The sequence below is a fragment of the Balaenoptera acutorostrata genome, chromosome 16 (genome assembly GCF_949987535.1).
Source record: "Balaenoptera acutorostrata chromosome 16, mBalAcu1.1, whole genome shotgun sequence".
Classification (NCBI taxonomy): domain Eukaryota; kingdom Metazoa; phylum Chordata; class Mammalia; order Artiodactyla; family Balaenopteridae; genus Balaenoptera; species Balaenoptera acutorostrata.
The window spans coordinates 14964837-14986015 of NC_080079.1; the positions used below are offsets into that span (position 1 = coordinate 14964837).

General features: G+C 37.6%; 1 protein-coding gene across 1 annotated transcript in view; it reads right to left on the reverse strand.

Annotated features, from left to right (window-relative positions):
- Positions 1-525: 525 nt before the first annotated feature.
- Positions 526-21179, reverse strand: part of ATRNL1 (attractin like 1) — a 706302-nt gene continuing 685648 nt past the window's right edge. The window contains exon 29 of the mRNA XM_007173145.3: positions 526-4880. Within this exon, the coding sequence (XP_007173207.2) occupies positions 4756-4880 (125 nt within the window). The 3' untranslated portion in view covers positions 526-4755. The remainder of the gene's footprint in view (positions 4881-21179) is intronic.

The following is a 21179-nucleotide window of genomic DNA, read 5'->3' on the forward strand; positions in this document are numbered from 1 at the left end:
AAGAGCGGTCAGTAGCACTGACATAGGCCAGGACCCAGAGGGCAATGTGGGGACTTAAACCCAAAGCTTGCCAAGGAACAAGCAGACCTTTCTTAGAAAACTCGTCAGCTGTGCCATGGCTGCACCAGTCCTGGAAAGAGGACTTCCTCCCTTGTAAGTAAGAACAACTTATGTAAACACACGGTCAGGGCAGAGACCCTCAGTTTTGGCTGGAATCCTGGCCACTTAGGCTCTTGTGAGTTTTGCTTCCATTCTCAGGAACAGTCAAAGTGTTCAGCATGTAATTCAAAGAGAACACGTAGAAAAGGCCAAGAAAAATCAGGTGAAGAGAGAAATATGGATTTTGAATGTGGAATTCCATAACCAAATTTTATAACCAAGTCTTAGATGGCAGATGGGCTTTTCCCGCGGTTGAATGCTTTTTCCTGGATGATCTTGGGAGGGTAAAAAATATATATAACAAAACTTCATTTGGCAATGGGGGTTGGAAGATCCAATGTTTTTATTTCAGTAATTAAACTCCTGATCAACAGCATACTATATCATAAAATGTTGGCTTTTTAAAGCCGGTTTGAACTTTCACACAATCTGTTTTAACACTGGCATGCACACCTACATACATATATACTGAGATGGTTCTCATTCACTTAAAAAATTTGATAAAACTAAAATGTTAAATGTACACGGTAATGAAAACACTGTTGTAACACCAACCAGATGGCTTGTATTCCTCAGAAAATTATTTAAAGCATTTTGACTTCGATAATTTCGTTATTTAAAGAAATTCTTCTAACTGTAAATAAAGGCAGCTCTTTGGCCCAGTGCAATGGCTCCTTCATTTGCCTAATCATAAGAATCACCGAGGTGCTTATTAAGCATATGAATCTCCAGGGTTCATCAAGTCCTTCCGTATCTTAATCTCTAGAGGCAAAGGTAGGAATCTGCACTGACCCAGGTAGTCTTACGATCAAGTAAGTTCCAAACTCACCTTAGTAAAATAGCAAATGGTCTTTGGAAGCCGATATTTTTTTTAAGTCTATGCGGGTAGAATTAGTTCATTTGATCAGTTTTAATTTTTTAAAACTTTTTACATGAAACACTTTTCAAATCATAGTTTTATGTTCAATGAAAAAAAGATGTATTATGTATGACAACCAAACGTAAGGATCGATCCTTCTTGCCAAATTTTGACGAGGAAGTGACAATTGATGTTTCTGTCTAAATGTCACCAAGCAGTCATTTAAAAAATGCTTTACTAAAACTGTATATATTTTGAAAGAGTTAGAGCCGCTATTGACCAAAATATCCAAGTGGTTTTTTAGAAATCTCTATATCCTAGAAATACAGGAACTTAAGTTTTTATGAAATCTTCATTTGCAAAAACCTACTTGGCTTTTACCTATGGTGAAACGAATGAATGAAAAATTAATAGATGAATTCATAAAACAATCGGTAGAAAAAGAGCGGCCTGGTGGTCCCATGATTGTTAATACCAGCTACACTGCACTGAGGGCCCGTCGTGGAAGCTCTATGTCTGTTATCTTCTAGGCTCACAACAGCTCTGCAAGGTGGGCACCAGTACCTTCCCCCACAGATGGAAAGTCTGAGGCTTCAAAAGGTTAAAACGTGCCAGCACCACACAGCTCAAAGCTGGTTGCAACATCTGTTCTCAGGTCCAGCCAGCAGTCTGCACTCTAAATGATCCTGCAGCAACACAAAGCCAGGCAGTCACTGCTGTCTTACTGGAACTCAGAGAAAATGAGATATTGAGAAGCATAGCAAGTATCGATTACAGGTTGAAATATATTCTACTTGAAGTTTTCCTATTGAACATAACACAGTAGTATATGGCATACATTTTCCTTCTATGTGTATCACTAAATAAATTTTCATTTAAAAGCAATTACGAAAATCCCAATCCTCTTAAAATGTATTAAATTGATCTGTAAGCATGTGCATCTTTTTTCAATGAGAATTCTCTAACTGTCCAAATAGTGTCCCCAGGTTAATTTTTAAAACTCCATTCCACTTAACCAAAGTTTTTCATATTTGGAAGAATAAGAAACCCTAAAATCTAAAGAATTTTTCAAAGTCATTCTAAACTGAAATGTACACAATTCCATTAAGATGAGTTTTCAAGAGAATCAGTCATTTAATGCCTAACTTCTTGAAGAGTATCTGCATATACTTGTGGTTTGATTTAAAAAAAAAAAAAAAAAAGCTTCCAAATTAAAAGTGTTTGGGATGTGGGGGAAAAAAGAACATGACACAGATTCAAAGTGATTATCCCTAAGGTCTTTTCAATCCACTTCACCTGAGGGTGAAGAGTTTTATTGCCAGTAAAAAGCTTTGGAAAGTCGAGAAGATATTGCATAATTAGTCACAGAGTTAGCAATATTTGGCCCAGAAGGGTTTAGTATGACTTTAACTTAACATTGCATTATGTCCCGTAATTGTCTGAAATTCAAATTTCTGAATTTTAAGAACCTGATGGGATTCGAGGTGAATGAGGCTTGACAATTCTTTCACAGTAATTCTGTTTGCTTAGCCTCTCTAAAAATATAGCTGAAATAGATTTTACGGACAACTCTGTATGTTTCCGTATTTTTGTTATATATGCTTTCTCTCATGACAATTGTTACAGAGTATTAAACAAATTGGGCAATCATTTTATTTTTAAATGATTATATTTTTGTATTCACCAGTTTTGTCAATTTATTTTTCCAGGAGAAAAAAAATCAACATTTAAAGGCCCCCCCCAAAAAACTAATAAAATTGCTTGATGGTTTTCAGGAGACATTTACAAACTTCGCTCAATTTTCTTTTCTTTTTGAGAGAGAGAGAAAATATCATAGGGAGGTAAAAACAACCAGCTCTACTCCCTAGCCCCCAAAAAACCCCATAGGCTATAGATTAAATTGATCTAAGAATTAGTCTTATTTTTAACGCATGGAAAATAGCAAAATTATCATGCCAACATAAGGAATATATACTATAATTCATAAATGCCTAATTATCAAAACAATGACATAGTCATGGTTAGATGCAACCTAGCAATCTTATATATGATGCAACTACATAGTGTATGATCATTCCTGTTATATATTACATCCGTTCCCATCAAATTAAGCTGGCTATGTCTAAATGGCATTGTGAAATAAACATTTAATATCACAATAGGGTCATATTCTGCTACTGCACAACCATAGCATGCAAGTAACTATGCATTAGCTGTAAACAGTAAAGTGTTATTACCTTCCAGAAATCCAAAGAACATGATAAGTACATAGATAGTACTAAACATCAATTATAGTTAAATGACTTTCATATTGAACAAAACTATATTGTATAAAGCAGTTTTAGATATTTCTGTCACTGCTCTCTACATATATTCTGTAGTTCCCTTGAAGTTAAGAAACTGCAATTCCAAACAAGATCTGTTAATCTACTGAGTTCTAGTGAACTGTTGTCAAAATTAGGACACAAATGATTCTATGTTCCAATGTGAAAGCTGTCTTCTATCATTTTTCCTTTCTGCCGTAATTCAGATTTTTGAATCATTAACAATATGCTAAATGTGGGCAACAACGAACTTATTTTATTTCTTAAACTGGAGACTCTCTCACGACACCAATGTGCTTGTGTTAGAAACAGGAATACTGTAGATGCTTGCCAGCAAATGCTCTTCTCTACTTGTGTTCTAAGTGAAATAGTTGGCAGGAAGGAACCTGGGTCATTTTATGACTTGGAGGAGGCGCTATCTCTAAAATACTTTTCATAATGTTTGTAAAAAGTAGATAAAATCTAGCCGCTAGGAGAGGAAGGCCAAAAGAACATGATCTGTTCTTATAAAAATGCAGATGGATCATTTAGGTCTGATCCAATGATTCCTAGGCAATTAAAAAATTACCATATTAGAGCAGAAGCTTGCACACTGTAAAATAACTATTTAAGCTCTCTTTAGGTTTGTGGTATTGGAGGCTGGTTTGGGAAGGAGGGCAAAAATTGATTGCTGGACAGGCTTTTCCATGCTCTATCAGCTCTGATAATGAGTTAGGCAGTTGGCATGGACGACAGCAATGTCCTCTTCACTCAGAATTCTAATAAACCTCCTGTGAAGTTGCATATACCATCCATCCAAATGGACTCATTTTGGTCTGCATTCCAGTTAGGTGGAAAATAGTCACATTTGAAAACTGAGTTTGGACATGATATGGTCCTGTGAAATATTTAAATACATTGCTTACATCCTACTAAATCAAAATCCTGCTTTTACGTTTACATGAGATAAAACAGCATCTAAAGCCATTGCAATTTGTTCATTTCCTGCTCATATACAAGTGACTTAAGTTTGCTTATGAGGCAAAAACTGTACAGTTCTCATCATTCAGGCATTATAAAATGTCTTTCTTTAAAGTCTTGGGATATAAACAGTTTGGTTTATATGAATTACATATTTTTTATCTCCATTAAGAAACAATATACATTTTTTTCCAGAGTAATGTTATCTGTGATAAGCCTAAGATAGTCTTAAAAACTAACTTTATCACCTGTGACCATCAATACTGTTACTTTGATAAAACTCATGAACATTCTTTGGCCACTCGGGTCATTGCCCATTTGCAGGGAACTGTATCTGGGCCCTGGGACCATACAGAGATTTGCCTCCATAAAAATCGAGGCCACAGACCAGCCTTAATGGAAGCCATTTACAAAGTCAAACATTACAGAACCTCCAGGAGCAGTTTCTGCTTCTCAGACACACGTTCCTTGACGTGTTGAGAGGTGGTGTTTTCGATTTCGGACTCCTGAAGTCTTGTCTTTACTATCTGAAGGTTTCTGTTGTGAAATATCTATTAGGGCACTGGCAATTGCAAGGCCTGGAAAAACAGGAAAAAAACACTTAAATGTTTGGTTACATATTTCTGTGATGGCAACAGTGGTGGCCTAGCATTGTTTTACATTCAGCAATCAAACATTTAGCTGCTTATTGGAAGTAGTTTACCCTTTACTTAAAATATTTTTTTTAATTGAAGTATAGCTGATTTACAATGTTGTGTTAATTACTGCTGTACAGCAAAGTGATTCAGTTATACACATATAATATATTCTTTTTTTAAAAAAAAAATTTCTTACGTTGGACATACGAACTGTACACATGAAGAAGAGCAAGGATCTAACAAAATTAACAGACTGACATTGGACCATCAAATCAGTGTGTGACAAAACATCACAATCAGTTGTGGATATGACTCCACACCTTTGTTTCTATGTCTGAACACACATTTGTTCTAAAAGTATAAAGAATTTTCAGTTGTGTGTGTGTGTGTGTGTGTGTAACAAAAGTCAGTATATTAAGATTTTTTTAAAAAAATTAGAGCAGCTTTAGGTTTACAGAAAAATTGAACCAATATTGATACATGATTATTAAGTAAGGTCCATAGTTTACATTAGGGTTCACACTTTGTGCTGTACACAAGTTCTATAGGTTTTAACAAAAGCATATTGTCATATACTCACCATGAAAGTATCATACAGAATAGTTTCACTGCCCTAAAAATACCCTGTGCTTTACCAATTTATCCCTCCCCTTCTCCTGAGCCTCTGGTTATCACTGATCATTTTCTAATATCTCTATAGTTTTGCCTTTTCCAGAATGTCATATGGTTGGAATCATACAGTATGTAGCCTTTTCAGATTGTCTTATTTCACTTAGCAATATGCCTTTAAGTTCCACCATATCTTTTTTTTGGCTCGGTGGCTCATTCCTTTTTATTGCTAAATAATATTCCATTGTATCGATGTACTACAGTTTGTCTATCCATTCCCCTATTGAAGGACATCTTGATTGCTTCCAATTTTTGGCAATTATGAATAAAGCTGCCATAAACACCCATGTGCAAGTTTTTGTGTGGACATAAATTTTCAATTCCCAAATACCTAGGAGCACAATTGTTGGATCACATGTAACTCAATGTCTTAGCTTTGTAAGAAAGTGTCAAACTGTCTTCCAAAGTGGCTGTGCTATTTTGTATTCCCACCAGCAATGAATGAGAGTTCCTGTTGCACCACATCTCTGTCAGCATTTGGTGTTGTCAGGTTCTGGATTTTAGCCATGTGGCTGTATCTCATGGTTGTTTTAATTTGTAATTCCCTAATAACATATGATGTTGAGCATCTTTTCATATGCTTATTTGTCATATGTAAATCTTCTTAGGTGAAGTATCCGTTCAGATCTTTTGCCCATTTTTAATTTTCTTGTTTGTTTTCTTATTGTTAACTTTTAAGAGATTTCTTTTACATTTTGGATACCAGTCCTTTTTCAGATACTGTAAGTTCCTTACATATGAATGAGTTTCATTCTGAGAGAGTGTTTGTAAGTCCAACAAAGTTAGCCTAGGTACCCAACTAACACAATTGGCTATATAAGTACTGTACTGTAATAGATTTAAAATACTTTTCACACAAATAATACACAAAAAACAAACACAAAAAATAAAGAAAACATTTTCAATCTTACAGTACAGTACCTTGAAAAGTACAGTAGTACAGCTACAACGTCACTGCTTTTATGTTTGCTTCCTGACATCCTGGGCTTGAAATAAAGATAATGTACTACTGTACTCTATACAGTACTATACAGTAAAGTACACAAAAGCACAACCACTTGTAGCGGATGCAAGCACATGAGAATGTACACCAGACATGTAAACTAATTACGTGATTGGACATGTGAACACACGTTCACATCTTTGACAGTTCACAACTTGAAGGTTCGTATGTAGGAGACACTGTATATGTTTGGAAAATATTTTCTCCCAGTCTGTAGTCTGTCTTTTCATTCTCTTAAATTGCTTTTAAGAAGTAAGAAAGTACCTCAGGGATAGAGGTGTGGATGCACATAGAAGAAAGACGACTTGTAGAAATTTAGCTGATGTCTTAAGTATAAGAAAAAGACCATTAGTATTATCAATAGAATATCTACACAAAAGTGGATCTCTAGTTATCATAAGTAATTGAAAGACTATTGTTTTGTTACATTGTTTTGTCCATTGATTGACAGGAACATTTGGTAAGATGTTCAGGAATAGTAAAGCCTTTTCTAAATTTATACAAGAAATGGCTCAACCAGATACCCTGGTTTATCACAGCTACATAGGAATCATTTTATCTAGTTTTGGTTTTTGAGTAAAATAAAATGTGCCAAATCCCGTACTAAACCACGAGACCAGACTGCTTGCTTTGAGAAGAGGTCACCAGTTTCCCTTCCCTAAGGTCTTGGAGGCTTGACTGTGAATTGAGCTGAACCAGTCCCTGAGCTCTCACAGACATCTTCTCCATGTGCTGCTCTTAGAGGAAGGCCTCACTTTTGGATCTCATCCTATACAAGGTGTCATTGAATTATTTCATTCCTGTTGGTCAATTTATTCTTGGTAAGTCTCAAATATGACCTGGCAAGAACAGACCTCCAGAGATTCATGAACAGAAGGAAATGCCAGTGGGGGGAAATGGACACTGTAAGAGGAAGTTCGACTAGCCTAGCGCAGTGCTGTGGAAGTCAAGGGAGGAGAGAGGTCAAGGCGTCTGCAAAAAGTACCTAAGGGGCCAGCATGTGAGGCTTGCCAAAGAGGCCTTTGGATTTCCTCAAGGAAGATTCTGGTGATCCTTGAGTCATTTCCATACTTAACTGAGGATGGAAGCCTGACAGTTAAGCAGGGAATGGAGTGAGAGGGAGTGTGGCCAACAGGCATAAGTCTCATGTGCAAGATGTTTGTCGATGGAAAGAGGTAAGTAAGCTGGTACGTAGGGGAAGCAGCAGGGTCAGATGAGATGTACATGAATGCATATTATCTGGGTACGTATATTTTTTTTAAAGATAAAAGGAGTTTCAAGTACATTTGAAAACAGAAGAGAAGGTATTTATGGAGAAGGAGAAATTAATGGTGTTAGAGAGGGAAGGGATTAAAAAGTTACAGTCATCACTGGCTAGGCTGATAATCTTACATATTTACCTTTTAACAGTTGATGTTAAGTAACCTACTCTTTCAGGATATTAATAATTATCCTGAGTTTCTCAGAGATAACATAAGTTCAAAGGTTCAAATTTAAGTAAAATTTACTTTCTTGACCTTTGAAGAGCACAGATGAACTTCTGAAGTGTCCAAAATAGATGTTTTAACCACTTATTAATGCTGTGAGAAATAATTAGTTTGTTATTTCTGTAAGGGAGGGGGCTGAAGCACATTATTTACAAAAAATCAGAGACCGTGGTTGTGCTAAGTGAAAGTTCAGTACAGACAGACCTTAAGTTTCCACAGACCTCCTGGCACACTTCTGGCAAAATTTACAACCTTTTGTTATTTCATCTTTGGTACCATCTTATCCAGAGACAGCCAAATATGACAAATAATATACATCTCTTTTAATGTGAACAGAGATCACTTACACTAATTCCAGTGATCACAGCATCCAAATATGAAATCATGTTATTCATTAAACTACGGCATGACCTCGTCCAAAGGAGCCCTGAGAAACAACACTTTCCCACTTACATGTGGCTGCAAACATTGTTTTCCATACAGAACATACAGAGCCAAGAGAGAAGTAAACAGTTTAAGTGGCCAAAACAGGAAATTCTATGCTAATCCTAAACTGTCACTGTATCTTTGTATTTTGGGGTATGTGAATGTGAAGTCTGGGTTTACTAATGATCTGTAAGCTTAGAAACACATTCAGTTGAAAGTAATCAATCATAAACCATATTTCAGTCCTTAATTTAAAACTAAAATTACAAAGCATGCTTATTTTTAATTTGACAGCTTTTTGTCCTTTCCTATGAAAACTGAACAATCAACTGAATTTTCAGATTCTGTATAAATGGCAATATGTATGTGGGAAACCCTGCTTTCCTCCATGCAGTGATATTTGAGTGTCCACCACGTGTACTCACAGAGGACGCCCAGAGGGCCACTTGCCCAGGTCTTATCGTCTTAATGGGCCAAATGATGCTTTCATTCAAATTTAAGCTTGAGTCCTTCCCTGGACCACACAGCTGGTGGCAAACCATGAGTTCTTCTGCATTTTAAATCCTGTAATTTAATTACAAACAGCACAATAATCATAATAACTCTGTGTGTGTGTGTGTGTGTGTGTGTGTGTGTGTGCACACCTTGTGTCAAACTGTTAAGTGTAAGTTTTTATTACTATGCTTGAATTTCTTCATATTTTAATATATGGAGAACCTTGAAACACAGCAACAACAACCCAGAAATTGCTAGGTCCTCCTTCAACCTGGACACAAGAGTAAACAGGAGAGACAAGAACCCTGTCTTCTTAAATTGTCTAGTGTGTGGAAGACTCATGAAAAAAGAGAGAGAGAAATTAATTTCTATCATTACCTTTCAGCTAAGGAATCTAATTTTCTTAATTGAGAAAAAGAAAAGTCAAGTCAGTAGCTCTTTAAAGAAAGACAATATTGCTCCCCTTCTCCCCCAAAATGTAACAGTTATATGCTGGTGAGAGACCGAGGATACAAACAGACAATGGCCAGACCATATATAAAAACAGAACTCTGGCCCACAGGCTGTAGCAACCTGCACAGGAAACCAGTCTCTTATCTATAATAACCAGCCCAAGAAGCCAGCCTGCTATGTCAGGCTTGTAGGAGTCAGACTGCCATCTCTAGTAACAACCCAGGGAGTCAAACAATTACCCCATAACAATGGGCCCCAAACAGCCAGGACTTGATTAATAACTGACAGCTTCCCTAATGTTTGTCCCTGCTTCCAACTTAGGACCAACCAGAGAAAGGGCAATATGCACCCCTCACCAACCACAGAGAATGCCCCGCTTCTAGTTAGCCTGCCGCCAGCTTTCCAGCCTTCTGGCGCCAACAGCCTCCAATAAGCATATACTTGAAGCTTTCTCTTTTTTCCATTATAAAAGGTTCCCACACATTTGCCTGTCGTTAAGTCTCTGCCACAGTGCAAGCAGGCGATGGTGGATGACTCCCTTGCTATATGGCAAGTTCTGAATAAAGAATCTTTGCTTGTAATTGGGTTGGTCTTGGTTCATTTTCACAATGACAGTGAAGAAATAAAGGTAGCTTGAGATCTTCCCTGGATTAAAAAAAAAAATATGTATCAATAAAATAAAAGCAACTTAGAAGTAAGTTCTCCATATCGCCCTTTGACGCAAACGCTCTCTCCCGGTTGAGATTTCCCGAGGAGCTTTTTCCCAGTGAGAGGTTTTCTGCCGATGACCCCACACTCTCCGTGCCCTAGGAGACGGTGCTTCCTCCTGGTAGCAGGCTGCACAGTGGCACACCCCCGTGCCCTCAGAGTTCCATTAAAATAGGGTCAGTCCAGAAGATCATTTTTCAACAAGTCACACAAATCATCTGGTGAAATCCACTTATTGTGTTCTCTAGGCCTAGCATAGTTCCTTGTTATCAAAGCAATACAATTAACTGGGGGAACAATTCATTATTTTAGACTGGTGTTCTAAAGGAATTTCATTTACCGTGTCAAGATGATGCACAGACACTGCCGGCTAGCAAAATTTACATCAAAATATGCCAGTAGGTTCAATCAAAATGCTGGGGTTTAAATATTTATTATAAGCTTTACCTTTTTTGCACTTTTAGTTCTGAAATACCAGACACTATGACATTTAGATTATTTAAATATGAATTATAAACCTCATAAGAAAGAAAGTGCCATCTTCTGTTTCCTCTTCCATTTCCCATGGCCTCTTGGCATTTTGAACTGGTGCTCGATAATGGGGAACATCACCAGTGGCTGCTCTGGTTCGCCCAGGGCAGGACAAGCTGGGAAGGAAGCAGACTTCTTTGGGACCATGCAGATTTCTTTCCGAACATGGGCACAGTTTAGTTGTTACTGGTTTGGATGCTAAGAGCTACCAGAGATATTTAGTAAAAGTAGAAGATGCACCCAGATCAGGCCTTTACCCAGGACCTTGGATAAAAACAATGTTTTCCTCCTAAATGTAAGAACTACGTTTCTCAATAAGCATGTGCAGGCATGCCCTAAAGAGGAAGCGACGGAAATGAGTAACAGCTAAATATTTAAATCGTAAATATATCTTTCTAAAACCACTAAATTTGCAAAACCACCAAGGAGAAACATCAGGAATTTAGGTATCTTTAGTAAAACTCTAGCTTTTCCTAATGGAAGTGAAACGGTATTAGTAGATGCCAGCAGTTAACAATCTAATCATAAAATTACTGTGTGTTTTTTTTTTTACAATTATGCAGAACAATTAATAAGTACAGTAATAAAATACTGCCTATCAAATGAAATTGCCTCATTTTATATACAAACATAGCACTTCCATTTTACATTTGAACAAAGCCTCAGATAAGTCATTCATTTTGAAATGCTCTCCTCCCAAGTCTGTGTAAGAGCAGGCACCACTATATATTTTAATTTCCCAAGAAAACAGCTTCATTAGGTGTGAAAGGTTAATTGCGGGTGTAAGTGGAGCTCAGGGAATGGCTCAGGGTCTGTAGTGAATTGCACAACCTGCTTCAGGAAGCCTTGAATGAGCGCTGTTAACTGTTTGCCCTGCTGAAATGTTTTTACTACCTCATTTACTATCTGTCTTCTTTTACGGCTTATATTTGTAGTTCTTCTAAACCTTTAATGGCTACAGTTTTACTTCACTGTAATCAGATTTAAATGGAAATACCATGCTAGGATGTTTAAATGTTTTCCCTCTGATTGTATATAGCTACATACTACTGATCAGAGCCCTGGCTATCCTTCACACAATTAAGAAAGTGACTTTGGGAAACTTTGATGTTGCATAGACTCTAGCTGTTGTGCAGACTTAATTTAACATTCAGTGTGGCCACCCTTGCCAATATGCAACTAGGGCTGGATGCATAATTAGAAAATATGCATTTCCACTTTAATTTATCTGTTGGAAGGCCAGCACAACTGAAGTCATTATTAGGCAAAATTCCAAAGGTTACATTGTTGAACAAAAATTGAAATACTTCAAGTGCTGAAGACACCGGAATGACAAATGGACCGTATTTGTCTGAGAGTTTAAAGAAATGTTTCCCTTCACCTACTAGAAACCAGCGACAACTACAGATGTCAATGTTTAAATACAAATGATAATTGTATTCTGGTTATAAAATTTTGTTTGGCCTTTAACACATCCTTTTTTTTTTTTTTTTCCTGTGCTGTGTGGCTTGTGGGATCTTAGTTCCCCGACCAGGGATTGAACCCTGGCGGGCCCTCGGCAGTGAAAGCTCAGAGTCCTAACCACTGGACTGCCAGGGGATTCTCAACACATCATAACATTTTAAAATTTAATTTAGACACACAGTAAAAGTTCTACAAAATGTAATCCTACTCTAGCACCACAGTGCTGAGCACTCCCTGAATTTTATGTGAACTCTTCCCTCAGTAGTTAGAACGAGCTGAACAAATCATGGCCATTACTGTCTCAAGTCATTGTTTACTGCAAATCCTCACGGTTCTTCACGAGTAAAGCTTCTTTTAGATCGTATCGTATTTTAATTATATACTAGGAAATTTTATTGATTCATTTAAAATATTTTGTGAGTCTTTTTTTAGAGCCACAAACATTATAAGAACCAGTTCTGCAGCTACCATGTTTTTAAGTAAATTTCCAATTGAGAATTTCCTGTTTCCAAGGCAACTGGGAAAATATTTCCTAGTATTTCCTTCCTTCAATTAAACAAATCTGATATATGATAATCCCTTATTTAAAAAAATTATCCTTAATTTAATTGAAGAGCTTACTGTTCACTGAAGAAATTGAACTATAGCAGTTTTGTAAAAATAGCAATATTTTAATTTCCATTAGGTAGATACATCGTATTTTAGCATTTCTAGTAGTACCATGTCATTGTTTGCTTTAGATTAAAAGGGATTATATGTGAAAGTATTTACAAACTATAGAGTATTATACAAAGTGGGTTAATAATTTCGATAACAGAATAAGTTACTACCACTAATAATAAGAAATCACAATCAAGTTACAAATATTCAGAAAACTCCAAAGTCCTAAGGGTCAAAAAACTGTTTAAACAGCAAATCACTTCATTCAATTATTATTTCTCAAGTGCCTACTATATGCCAGGCACTGCTCTGGTCCCTAAGGGTTAAGCAGTGAATAAGACAGACAAGACATAAAAGATTCTGTACCTCATGGTGCTTATTACATTATAGTGGATCAAGCTCATATATTCTTTTGACCAAGTTATTGTGAGGATTGAATGTGAAGGGCTTACAGAAGTTCCTGGCACATAAAAGCTAAAAAATGTCAATCATCATCATCATTAACAACAAGTGGGAAGTTTGAAGTCAAATTGGAAACTGATAAAACACTGGGCACTCAAGATTTTGCCTCTATCCTTTAGGATCACTCATTCATTCAATAATGTATTCAAAACCCAGTATGACTATCATGTGGAATGCCTAATAAGGGACAAAATTTGATAGAAAGATGGATTCAAAGACTCACAGACAGTATCAGTTTAGAGCAACACCGTCTGTGAGGTAATAACTGTGTTTAGAGCTCAAGCCAGGATTATTTTGATGTTTTGGATAATAAAATTGAGAACTTGCTCACGAACGTATGGATGACTCGTGCGTGTTACCTGCTCATTACGGAATGTAAAAATAATTGAAAGTGATAATGGCAAAACAGATGAATGACAATATTCAACAGAGAAAACACTGTATGAATATTACTTGTACTATTAGAGATACCACTAATAATTAACTTTCATCCATTTTTTAGAGTTTGAAAATGCTTTTACGTTAATTATCTAGGTTCTGTTGAAGTGGGTCAGGAAGCTATTTTTGTCCTTGCTTCACCGATGGCCAGAACGAGGCACAGAGTGATTAAATGACTAGTTCAGGCTTGCACAGCTGGTGGTCATGGGGGGACCTGAACCCAGGACTCCAGATCCTTTGACTTGCACTCTGCTCACTCTATAGCCGTTAGAAGGAAACTGCTGATTTGGTGCAAATGACTAACACGCGATTGTGAACCAAAATGAAAAGAAAAGCAAAAATTGGTAGGGATGTAAAATCAGTTATGGTCAAAGGCATTAATTAATGTTGATGTTATAAAAACAACAATAATAATATAAACAATAACTATTCTGTTAACATCGATATGATATGCCAGGCATTGCCCTCCGCACTTTACATGCATTATTTTATCCGTTTATGCAGATAGGAGTGGATGATAATACAGGTTAAACCCATAAACATGCATTGAGGGCATATTGCAGGCAGCGTGGTTGAGGCTGGTTGTTGTCAGAGTCATTACCAAATAGCATCAAGCGAGGACAACGATGCAAGAGCTCCTAGATTCGTTAACAATCACACAGAGACAAATTCTATGAAGTTGGCACAAGGCAAGAGGGAAAGAAAGATAAAGGTGAGATCTGCAAGGTGGGTGCGGAGATCAAAGATTCCCAGGGGAGATGATCTCTGAGCTGAGGTTTTAAAGAGGAGACGGAAGTTGTCAGATAAAGAACACTGGCATGAGGGGTGTGGTATGTTCTGAGTAGAGGGAACTAAAACTTCAACAGCATGGAGAGAAAGGATATTTGGGAAACTTCAGGACATTTGCTACGGGTGGAACACAGGTGCAAATGGGAGAATAATGAGAGGGAAGAAAGAGAGGTAAGCAGAAGGGGGTCACATGATTTTTAGGAGTGGAGAGGCACAATCAGATTTTTATTTCAAAGAGACGCCTCTACCGGTAGCACTGACAGACTGGAGTGGTGGGTGAGGCTATGATTATTAAAACCAGATAAGAAAGCGACAATAAGGAGAGAGAAAAGGGATGAACAGGACAGATATTTAGGAAAGATTAATAAGGGAGATTAAAAATAGGGAGAAGCCTAGTATGACTCCCATGTACAGCTTGGTATGCCTTCGGTGGCTGGATGCATACAAATGCTATTTACTACCATATGAAGGAGGAACAGGAACAGTCAGGGTATGTGGAAGGTGGGGGATCATTTGCTTAGTTCTGGACTTCCTGAGCTTGATGACCTGCGGGGCGTCGTAGTGGAGATGTCTAGTTGCATATGCAGGTGTGAAGCCCAGGAATAAGTCTAGCCAGAGAGGTAGAGTTGTGGTGATCTGCATGAATTGAGTCTGAAGACTGCAATTGTATGGATGGGTAATGCTAGTTGTTACAATAGTTAAACCCTGCAGTCTCAGTGGCTTAGCAAAAGAGAGGTTCATTTCTCACTGTATAAAGTCTGAGGTAGGAGTCCTGATTGGTGTCAGGACATGTGTGGGGGAAGAGGAAAGAAGCACGGCACCTGCTTTATGTAGTTATTCGGGGACCCAGACTGATGATGCTTCTGCCATCTTCAATCTGGGGTTTCCAGGGCTGCCTTGAGCATTGATGTCTAGGTGGCAGGTGGGAGATGAGAGGGTAAAAAAGGTTCAACCCCTCCTAAACCACCGTGGACCAGAAAAGCTCAAAACACTCTGTTTCAATGCCATTAGCGGGTACTACTTCCCAGAAACAAGTCTCCACCAGGGGAGGGAAGCAGAAGTCTTGGGTGGAGAGCCAGCAGTCTCTGCCACTGGAGTGGGTAAGGTCTGGTAGAAAGAGAGTAAGACAGAGAGAACGACCAAGAAGAGGGCTGGTAATGGAGGAGCAGAGCCCATGAGAAGATCCGAACACCCAGAGAGGTAGAAGAAAGCCAGGACTGAGATAGTCCACAGACTCTGTAAGGCTAGGCAGTGGCTGGCCATGACCTGCGGATCCTGTTTCTGTTTGCAACAAATAGCCCCCAAATTCCATGACAACTGTAAGCCAGCTGAGTTTGTGGCTTCCAAGCTTTTCTTGATTTGAAATTCAGAACGTCCCTTGAGAGATTTCTCTTGGAAGGAAGTTGGAGTAGGTGGCTGCTAAGGTCACTTCTGGCTTGACAAATTTATGACTGCAGCTGCCCTTCTTCAGCAGGCCAGCAGCGAGGACCCAGTATCATTGCTGGCCTCCTCTCTCACACATGCTCTCACGTGGCTGCCACAAGCATCACTGTGAAGCCAGGGGACTGGCTGCGTTCAAGAATTTCCTTGTTAGAGATCTGCATTCGCTTTTGCTAGCTGGGAAGGAATGGAGATACTTCTACCCCAGTGAGAACCACACTGGTAATAGGAGGCGTGGGTTGTACTTACTGTTTGTTAGGTGTGGTTTTTATGATGCCAATAACACGGGTAAAGAAACTGGCTCTAAGTCTCAGATTGGAAAAGTGAAGAGACTGGGCAGCGTCAAAGACCAGCCTGGGACTTGATCTTACATCTAGCAATCTGAGAACAACCTAATAGACATTTTTTTAAGTTTAGTTTTCTAATTTTTCAGATTATATTACAATTCTGTCTTTATAACTCTGCCTACCCCTCACGATTGGGAGCACCTTGAAAGTGGGGATTATGTTTTCATTCACTTTTATATCCCAATGCTTAGTCTATGATGGGTGGTCAATAAACATTACTGGAATGAGAATTAAATGATGTATCACGATGCTGTGTGCTTCTAAGGAGGTGAATTCTGATTAGAATTAGATTACAAGTCTCAATGTTACTTTACCTTAAAGGTATTTGGAAATATAGTCTGGCCTCCTCCTTGTTTCTCTAATCCTTGTACTTAGTTGCAGAGAAGTTACTGAGAGGAGGGTGGGAATCAGGCAGGGCGGGGGAGGGACACCACAGCACCAGTGTGGCTATCGTTAATCTACTGTCCAAGAAGGTGACCCAGGGGAGAGTTACCTGCATGATGCCACTGTGCTGCAAAAGTGTCCAGCCCCTTCCTGAGAACTGGGCGTGCTCATGTCCCGAGTGTGAGAGCTACACTCGTGAGCATCGGGCTTGGTACTTTGGTCAACACTGTCCCTAAACAGGTTTTAATATGTGTGGCTGTGTGTATAATATTGATGAAAAACTGAAACAGCTGCCACACTTGCTTGGCATCAAAGCATTAGCAATTTAACTCTCCCTGAATATCTTTGCAGAGACTTTTAGTATTTTAAATCAACTTTGGTAGTTCGACCATAAGCTTCCCTCGTTCCTGGATGGACCACTTCCCAAAAGGAAAAATCAGTTTACCTTTCATGTTCTGAGATCTCCCTGGAGATTGTTCAAAGTTAGAGCCAACACAAAAACACAAATGATTTTTTTTTAAAGAAACTAGATTACAATTTTAAATCAAGGTTAAACAGTGTTGGGTGGTGATGTGAATCATTGCTTTCCAATCACTGCTTGCATTTACAGGAGAGTATAGGAGACAGTTACAGGGCTTATATCCTCTACACAGGTAAACTCCACTGAATATTAAAAAACAAGCTATCAACCAAAAAAATGAATTTTAGTATCATCCAAGGTGATGTTTCTGCTCCTCTAAGTTCATAACAGTCAATATTTTAAAAGATATTTCAACGTTAAAAGAAGTTGAAAACATACAACTATCTCTGCAAAGTCAAAATACAATTTTAACAAACTCCAATGGTAAAGCAAATTTATCCCTTCTATATAAAAACTCAGATCATTACAAAAATGGGAGGGAAAAACAGATAAAATTATGCAAATCCTCACCTCTGGCCATTTAGATAAAATGGATGAGAAAATGCTATACAGAATCATGATTTTTCCATTAATATTATTATAAATTTCTTAGACCTTACCAAAAGTTATTACGGATAACTTAATGGCCAAAGGCATTTTAACAAAAACAGATGTGTCTGTAGCCAAATTGATCCTTGATAAATCTCTTTTGCTGAAGGAAAAGGCAGTATAGTTGGACAGTATATTTCTCAAAATGGACTTCAAACCATTCCTCTGATGTTTGCTAAGTGATCCAGGACCCCAGATAGTACATATTCTCTCCAGTAATTCAAAACAGGGACTTTGGGGAAGTAGTTTGTTTAAATGACCTCCTTTAATCTCACAGAGGATAGTATAAAAGAAACCTTCATTCTCTGATGCAATTTTGAGAATCTGACTGAGTACATCCCATAAATGCTGACCCTTCTGAGTGAAAAAAGTATCAGTTTGCCCCACTTTGCCTTTGGAAGGAATGAAAGTGGCCTCTGAGCTACTGTAAATTGAGAAGTGTCACAAAGAGTCAGCACTAGTGGAAACCTTTCAAACCCTACAGGCAAGTAAATCATAGAGGGAGCAGACTTCAGAGTCACCTGGAACTTTCTCATGTTATATCCAGGGGGATAAACATTGCTCTGCATTCACTCCAAGTTATCTCCAGACACAAAGAGAATTCTCACACATTGTTCCACAAGCCTGGACTACAGTTTCCTAAGTGAGTTGCCAAGTGTATCTGTAGAAGGGACATCTTGCTGACCATAGGTTCCTCACAGGTAGCAATGAAGTGGGTCAAGAGATGATGGATGGAGACAGAAATTCTTATGAGCACATGTGATTACAGAAGGCCCGCTGGACACAGTCAGAATGTCACTTGTGGGGAGGGATGGAAGACTTTGCCCTCTTTATCTGGCATATTCACTTTAGATGTTATCCACTTACTTTCAGTAAGTGCCTCAGCTAGCAGAAAGATGAAAAAACTTGCTTTCAGGTCAATAAAGGAAATCTCTTATGATCAATGGTTGATTAGAGCAGGATCTTCTAAGCGGGAGGCTCTGGCCTGCATTTTGTAAAGGGTTTTCAAATTAGTCTTACTCTGAGATCTGGGCAAGGGGCCAGTTCACCACCCAGCTGCCGCTGACTTTCAGCCCAATGGTCCATGATGAGTTCCCATAATTAGAGGAAAAAAAATTTTTAAATAAGGAAAAGAAACTTATATTTTAGAGGCATTGAATCTAAGAAAGTAGAGTACAGCAGAAGTATGGTACTATCAGGTTTTAAAAAGTACATATATTTTGTCAGATTTGGTTTCATATTCCCTACTCCAAACACTTACTAAAGTTGGAGAAATGCAGATTATAATTATTATTCGCAAAGGTATTTATGACTTGCCCTAAAAAAATCATAAAACGGGATTTTGAAAGGACAAACTATAAATGGCTTATTTATAATTGACTAAGTATGTTGAGTCTTCCCTGCTTTGTGTGTGTGTGTGTGTGTGTGTGTGTGTGTGTGTGTGTAAAACTACCTTTTTAAAAGCATTTTGACAAACTGGGATCATGATAATCAAAACAAAAGCAAGTCCTCTATGAATAACTGCAGATTTTAATTAATCATATATCATTCTCATTTCACTTTCTAGAGTTGCAAATAGTCAACCAGTTGTTTGTGTTTCTTTGGTCAACAGAGAATTGAGAGAAGAAAACAGAGAAGCACAAATATTGATCTTGAGCTAATGAGCCACAATGCCAAAGGGCTACCCATTATTTCTACAGAGTTAGAATCATTTGCAAAGGATGGAAAGTCAGTGTTACAGAAAAGCAGATCCTAATGCTCATGACTTAGATGTCCACCGTCTATCAGCAGGACTCTTTTAGTTGCAAGTTTAGAGCACTCTTTGAAGGGGATTATAGACAACGTGATCTGTAACAAATGTTGGGTGAGCTACCTGAGATGAAGTATGACTGTCTTTGTAAAAAAGAACCTACTTGCTTGGCCAGAACTGTCCCAGCTGAATCAACAGCTAAACCAGTTATATTCAAAATTTAATTTTAATTCAAATAAAAGCAATTGAATTGTAGGTGACTGAATTACCTGGCTGTTTCAACTGTTCATATCAGTATCCAGTTATGGTGCCCTTTGTGTATGACTAGATCATATTCTGAAGCTTATTATCCAACATGAAGAGTTGTTACACTCCAATTCTGAGCATGGTCTTTATTTAGATGTGTAATTAAACATGGCAGAAGCAATGTTCGGGGCAAACGTCTAATAAATCTCTAGTGTTCCTGTGGGATGAAATATATTATTTAGTAATTTTAAATGACTAAGTTTTAATTTGGGGAAAAGCCTGTTTAGAAGAAGGAAACAGGACACATGATGCCACATGAAGATAACTTTAAAATATGGAGCATTGGCATTAAAATGTGAATTAAACATAGCATATCAACCATAGCCACACCACCTTAGACCAGGTAATGAGGAAATATTTCCTAAACTTCCCGCAATGGCCAATATTTTAATATGCAAGGATCTCTAGCACAATCTTTGAAAAAATTTTAGGAACTATACCACCAAACTTCAAGAGGTGCTTCTCTCACAGGTTATTTAGCCTTTCTCAAACATTTATATTGGATTGATATTTGAAAAGAAAGGTGAACTGAAAAGAGAAAAAAATATATTTTATATACAAAAGCAATCTGTTCAACTTCAATCTTTAATATATTGACATGTGTTTTGTTCTAGCATTACTCAAAATTAGCTTTGAGATAAAAGTTCACATTAATTATCGATAATGTAGTCTAATCACTGCTGACATTTTGAAAGAAGATATTAAGGCAGCCAAGATAAACTAAAAAGTGGGTGAAAAATATTACATATGTTCATCACAGGAAGCCTATAGTGTTCCTCAATGAGTTCATTTTTTTCTTAAACTAAAACCCTGGAGTCAAGGTAAACTAATTGGGCCCTCTGACCTTCTCAAGCATGAGCTCCTTCAAACTTGGCACTTCTCTGGTTCTTAGATGATGAGACAAAAAGATTTTGGATGTATTTCAGTTTTAATTTCATCGTTCTATTGATCTTTATGATTTTAAGTATGACAAAAATAAGATAGGGTGTGTCAACGGTTTCCCTTTCTCAATTTAAATAATTAGCCCTAGAATTAAGTGAAGATTAAATCTAAGCTGGCACTACCTTTTGAATTTAGTGAATATTGCAAATTTTAATATTTAAAAAAACAGGTACTTTTATTATTATACAAAAATTCCTAAATCCCAGTATGAAATATTTGCGACCAAACTTAGCATCTGCAAATTTTTCCTTTTAAAAAACATAAGCATAAATTAGCTCCAATAGTTTGTTTATTTAGTCAATATAAAAAGTTGAAATTTCTCCTAGTTGAACTGAGTGAACAAAACAAGCATTCAATGCAGTTATAATACAAATGCAAAAGAAAATACTGATTTTGATTGTCTCATGTTCTTCAGGATAAGTATTCTAGAAAATGAGGTTTGTGGGATAGTTACCTCAGTGAGTTTGGAGATGCCT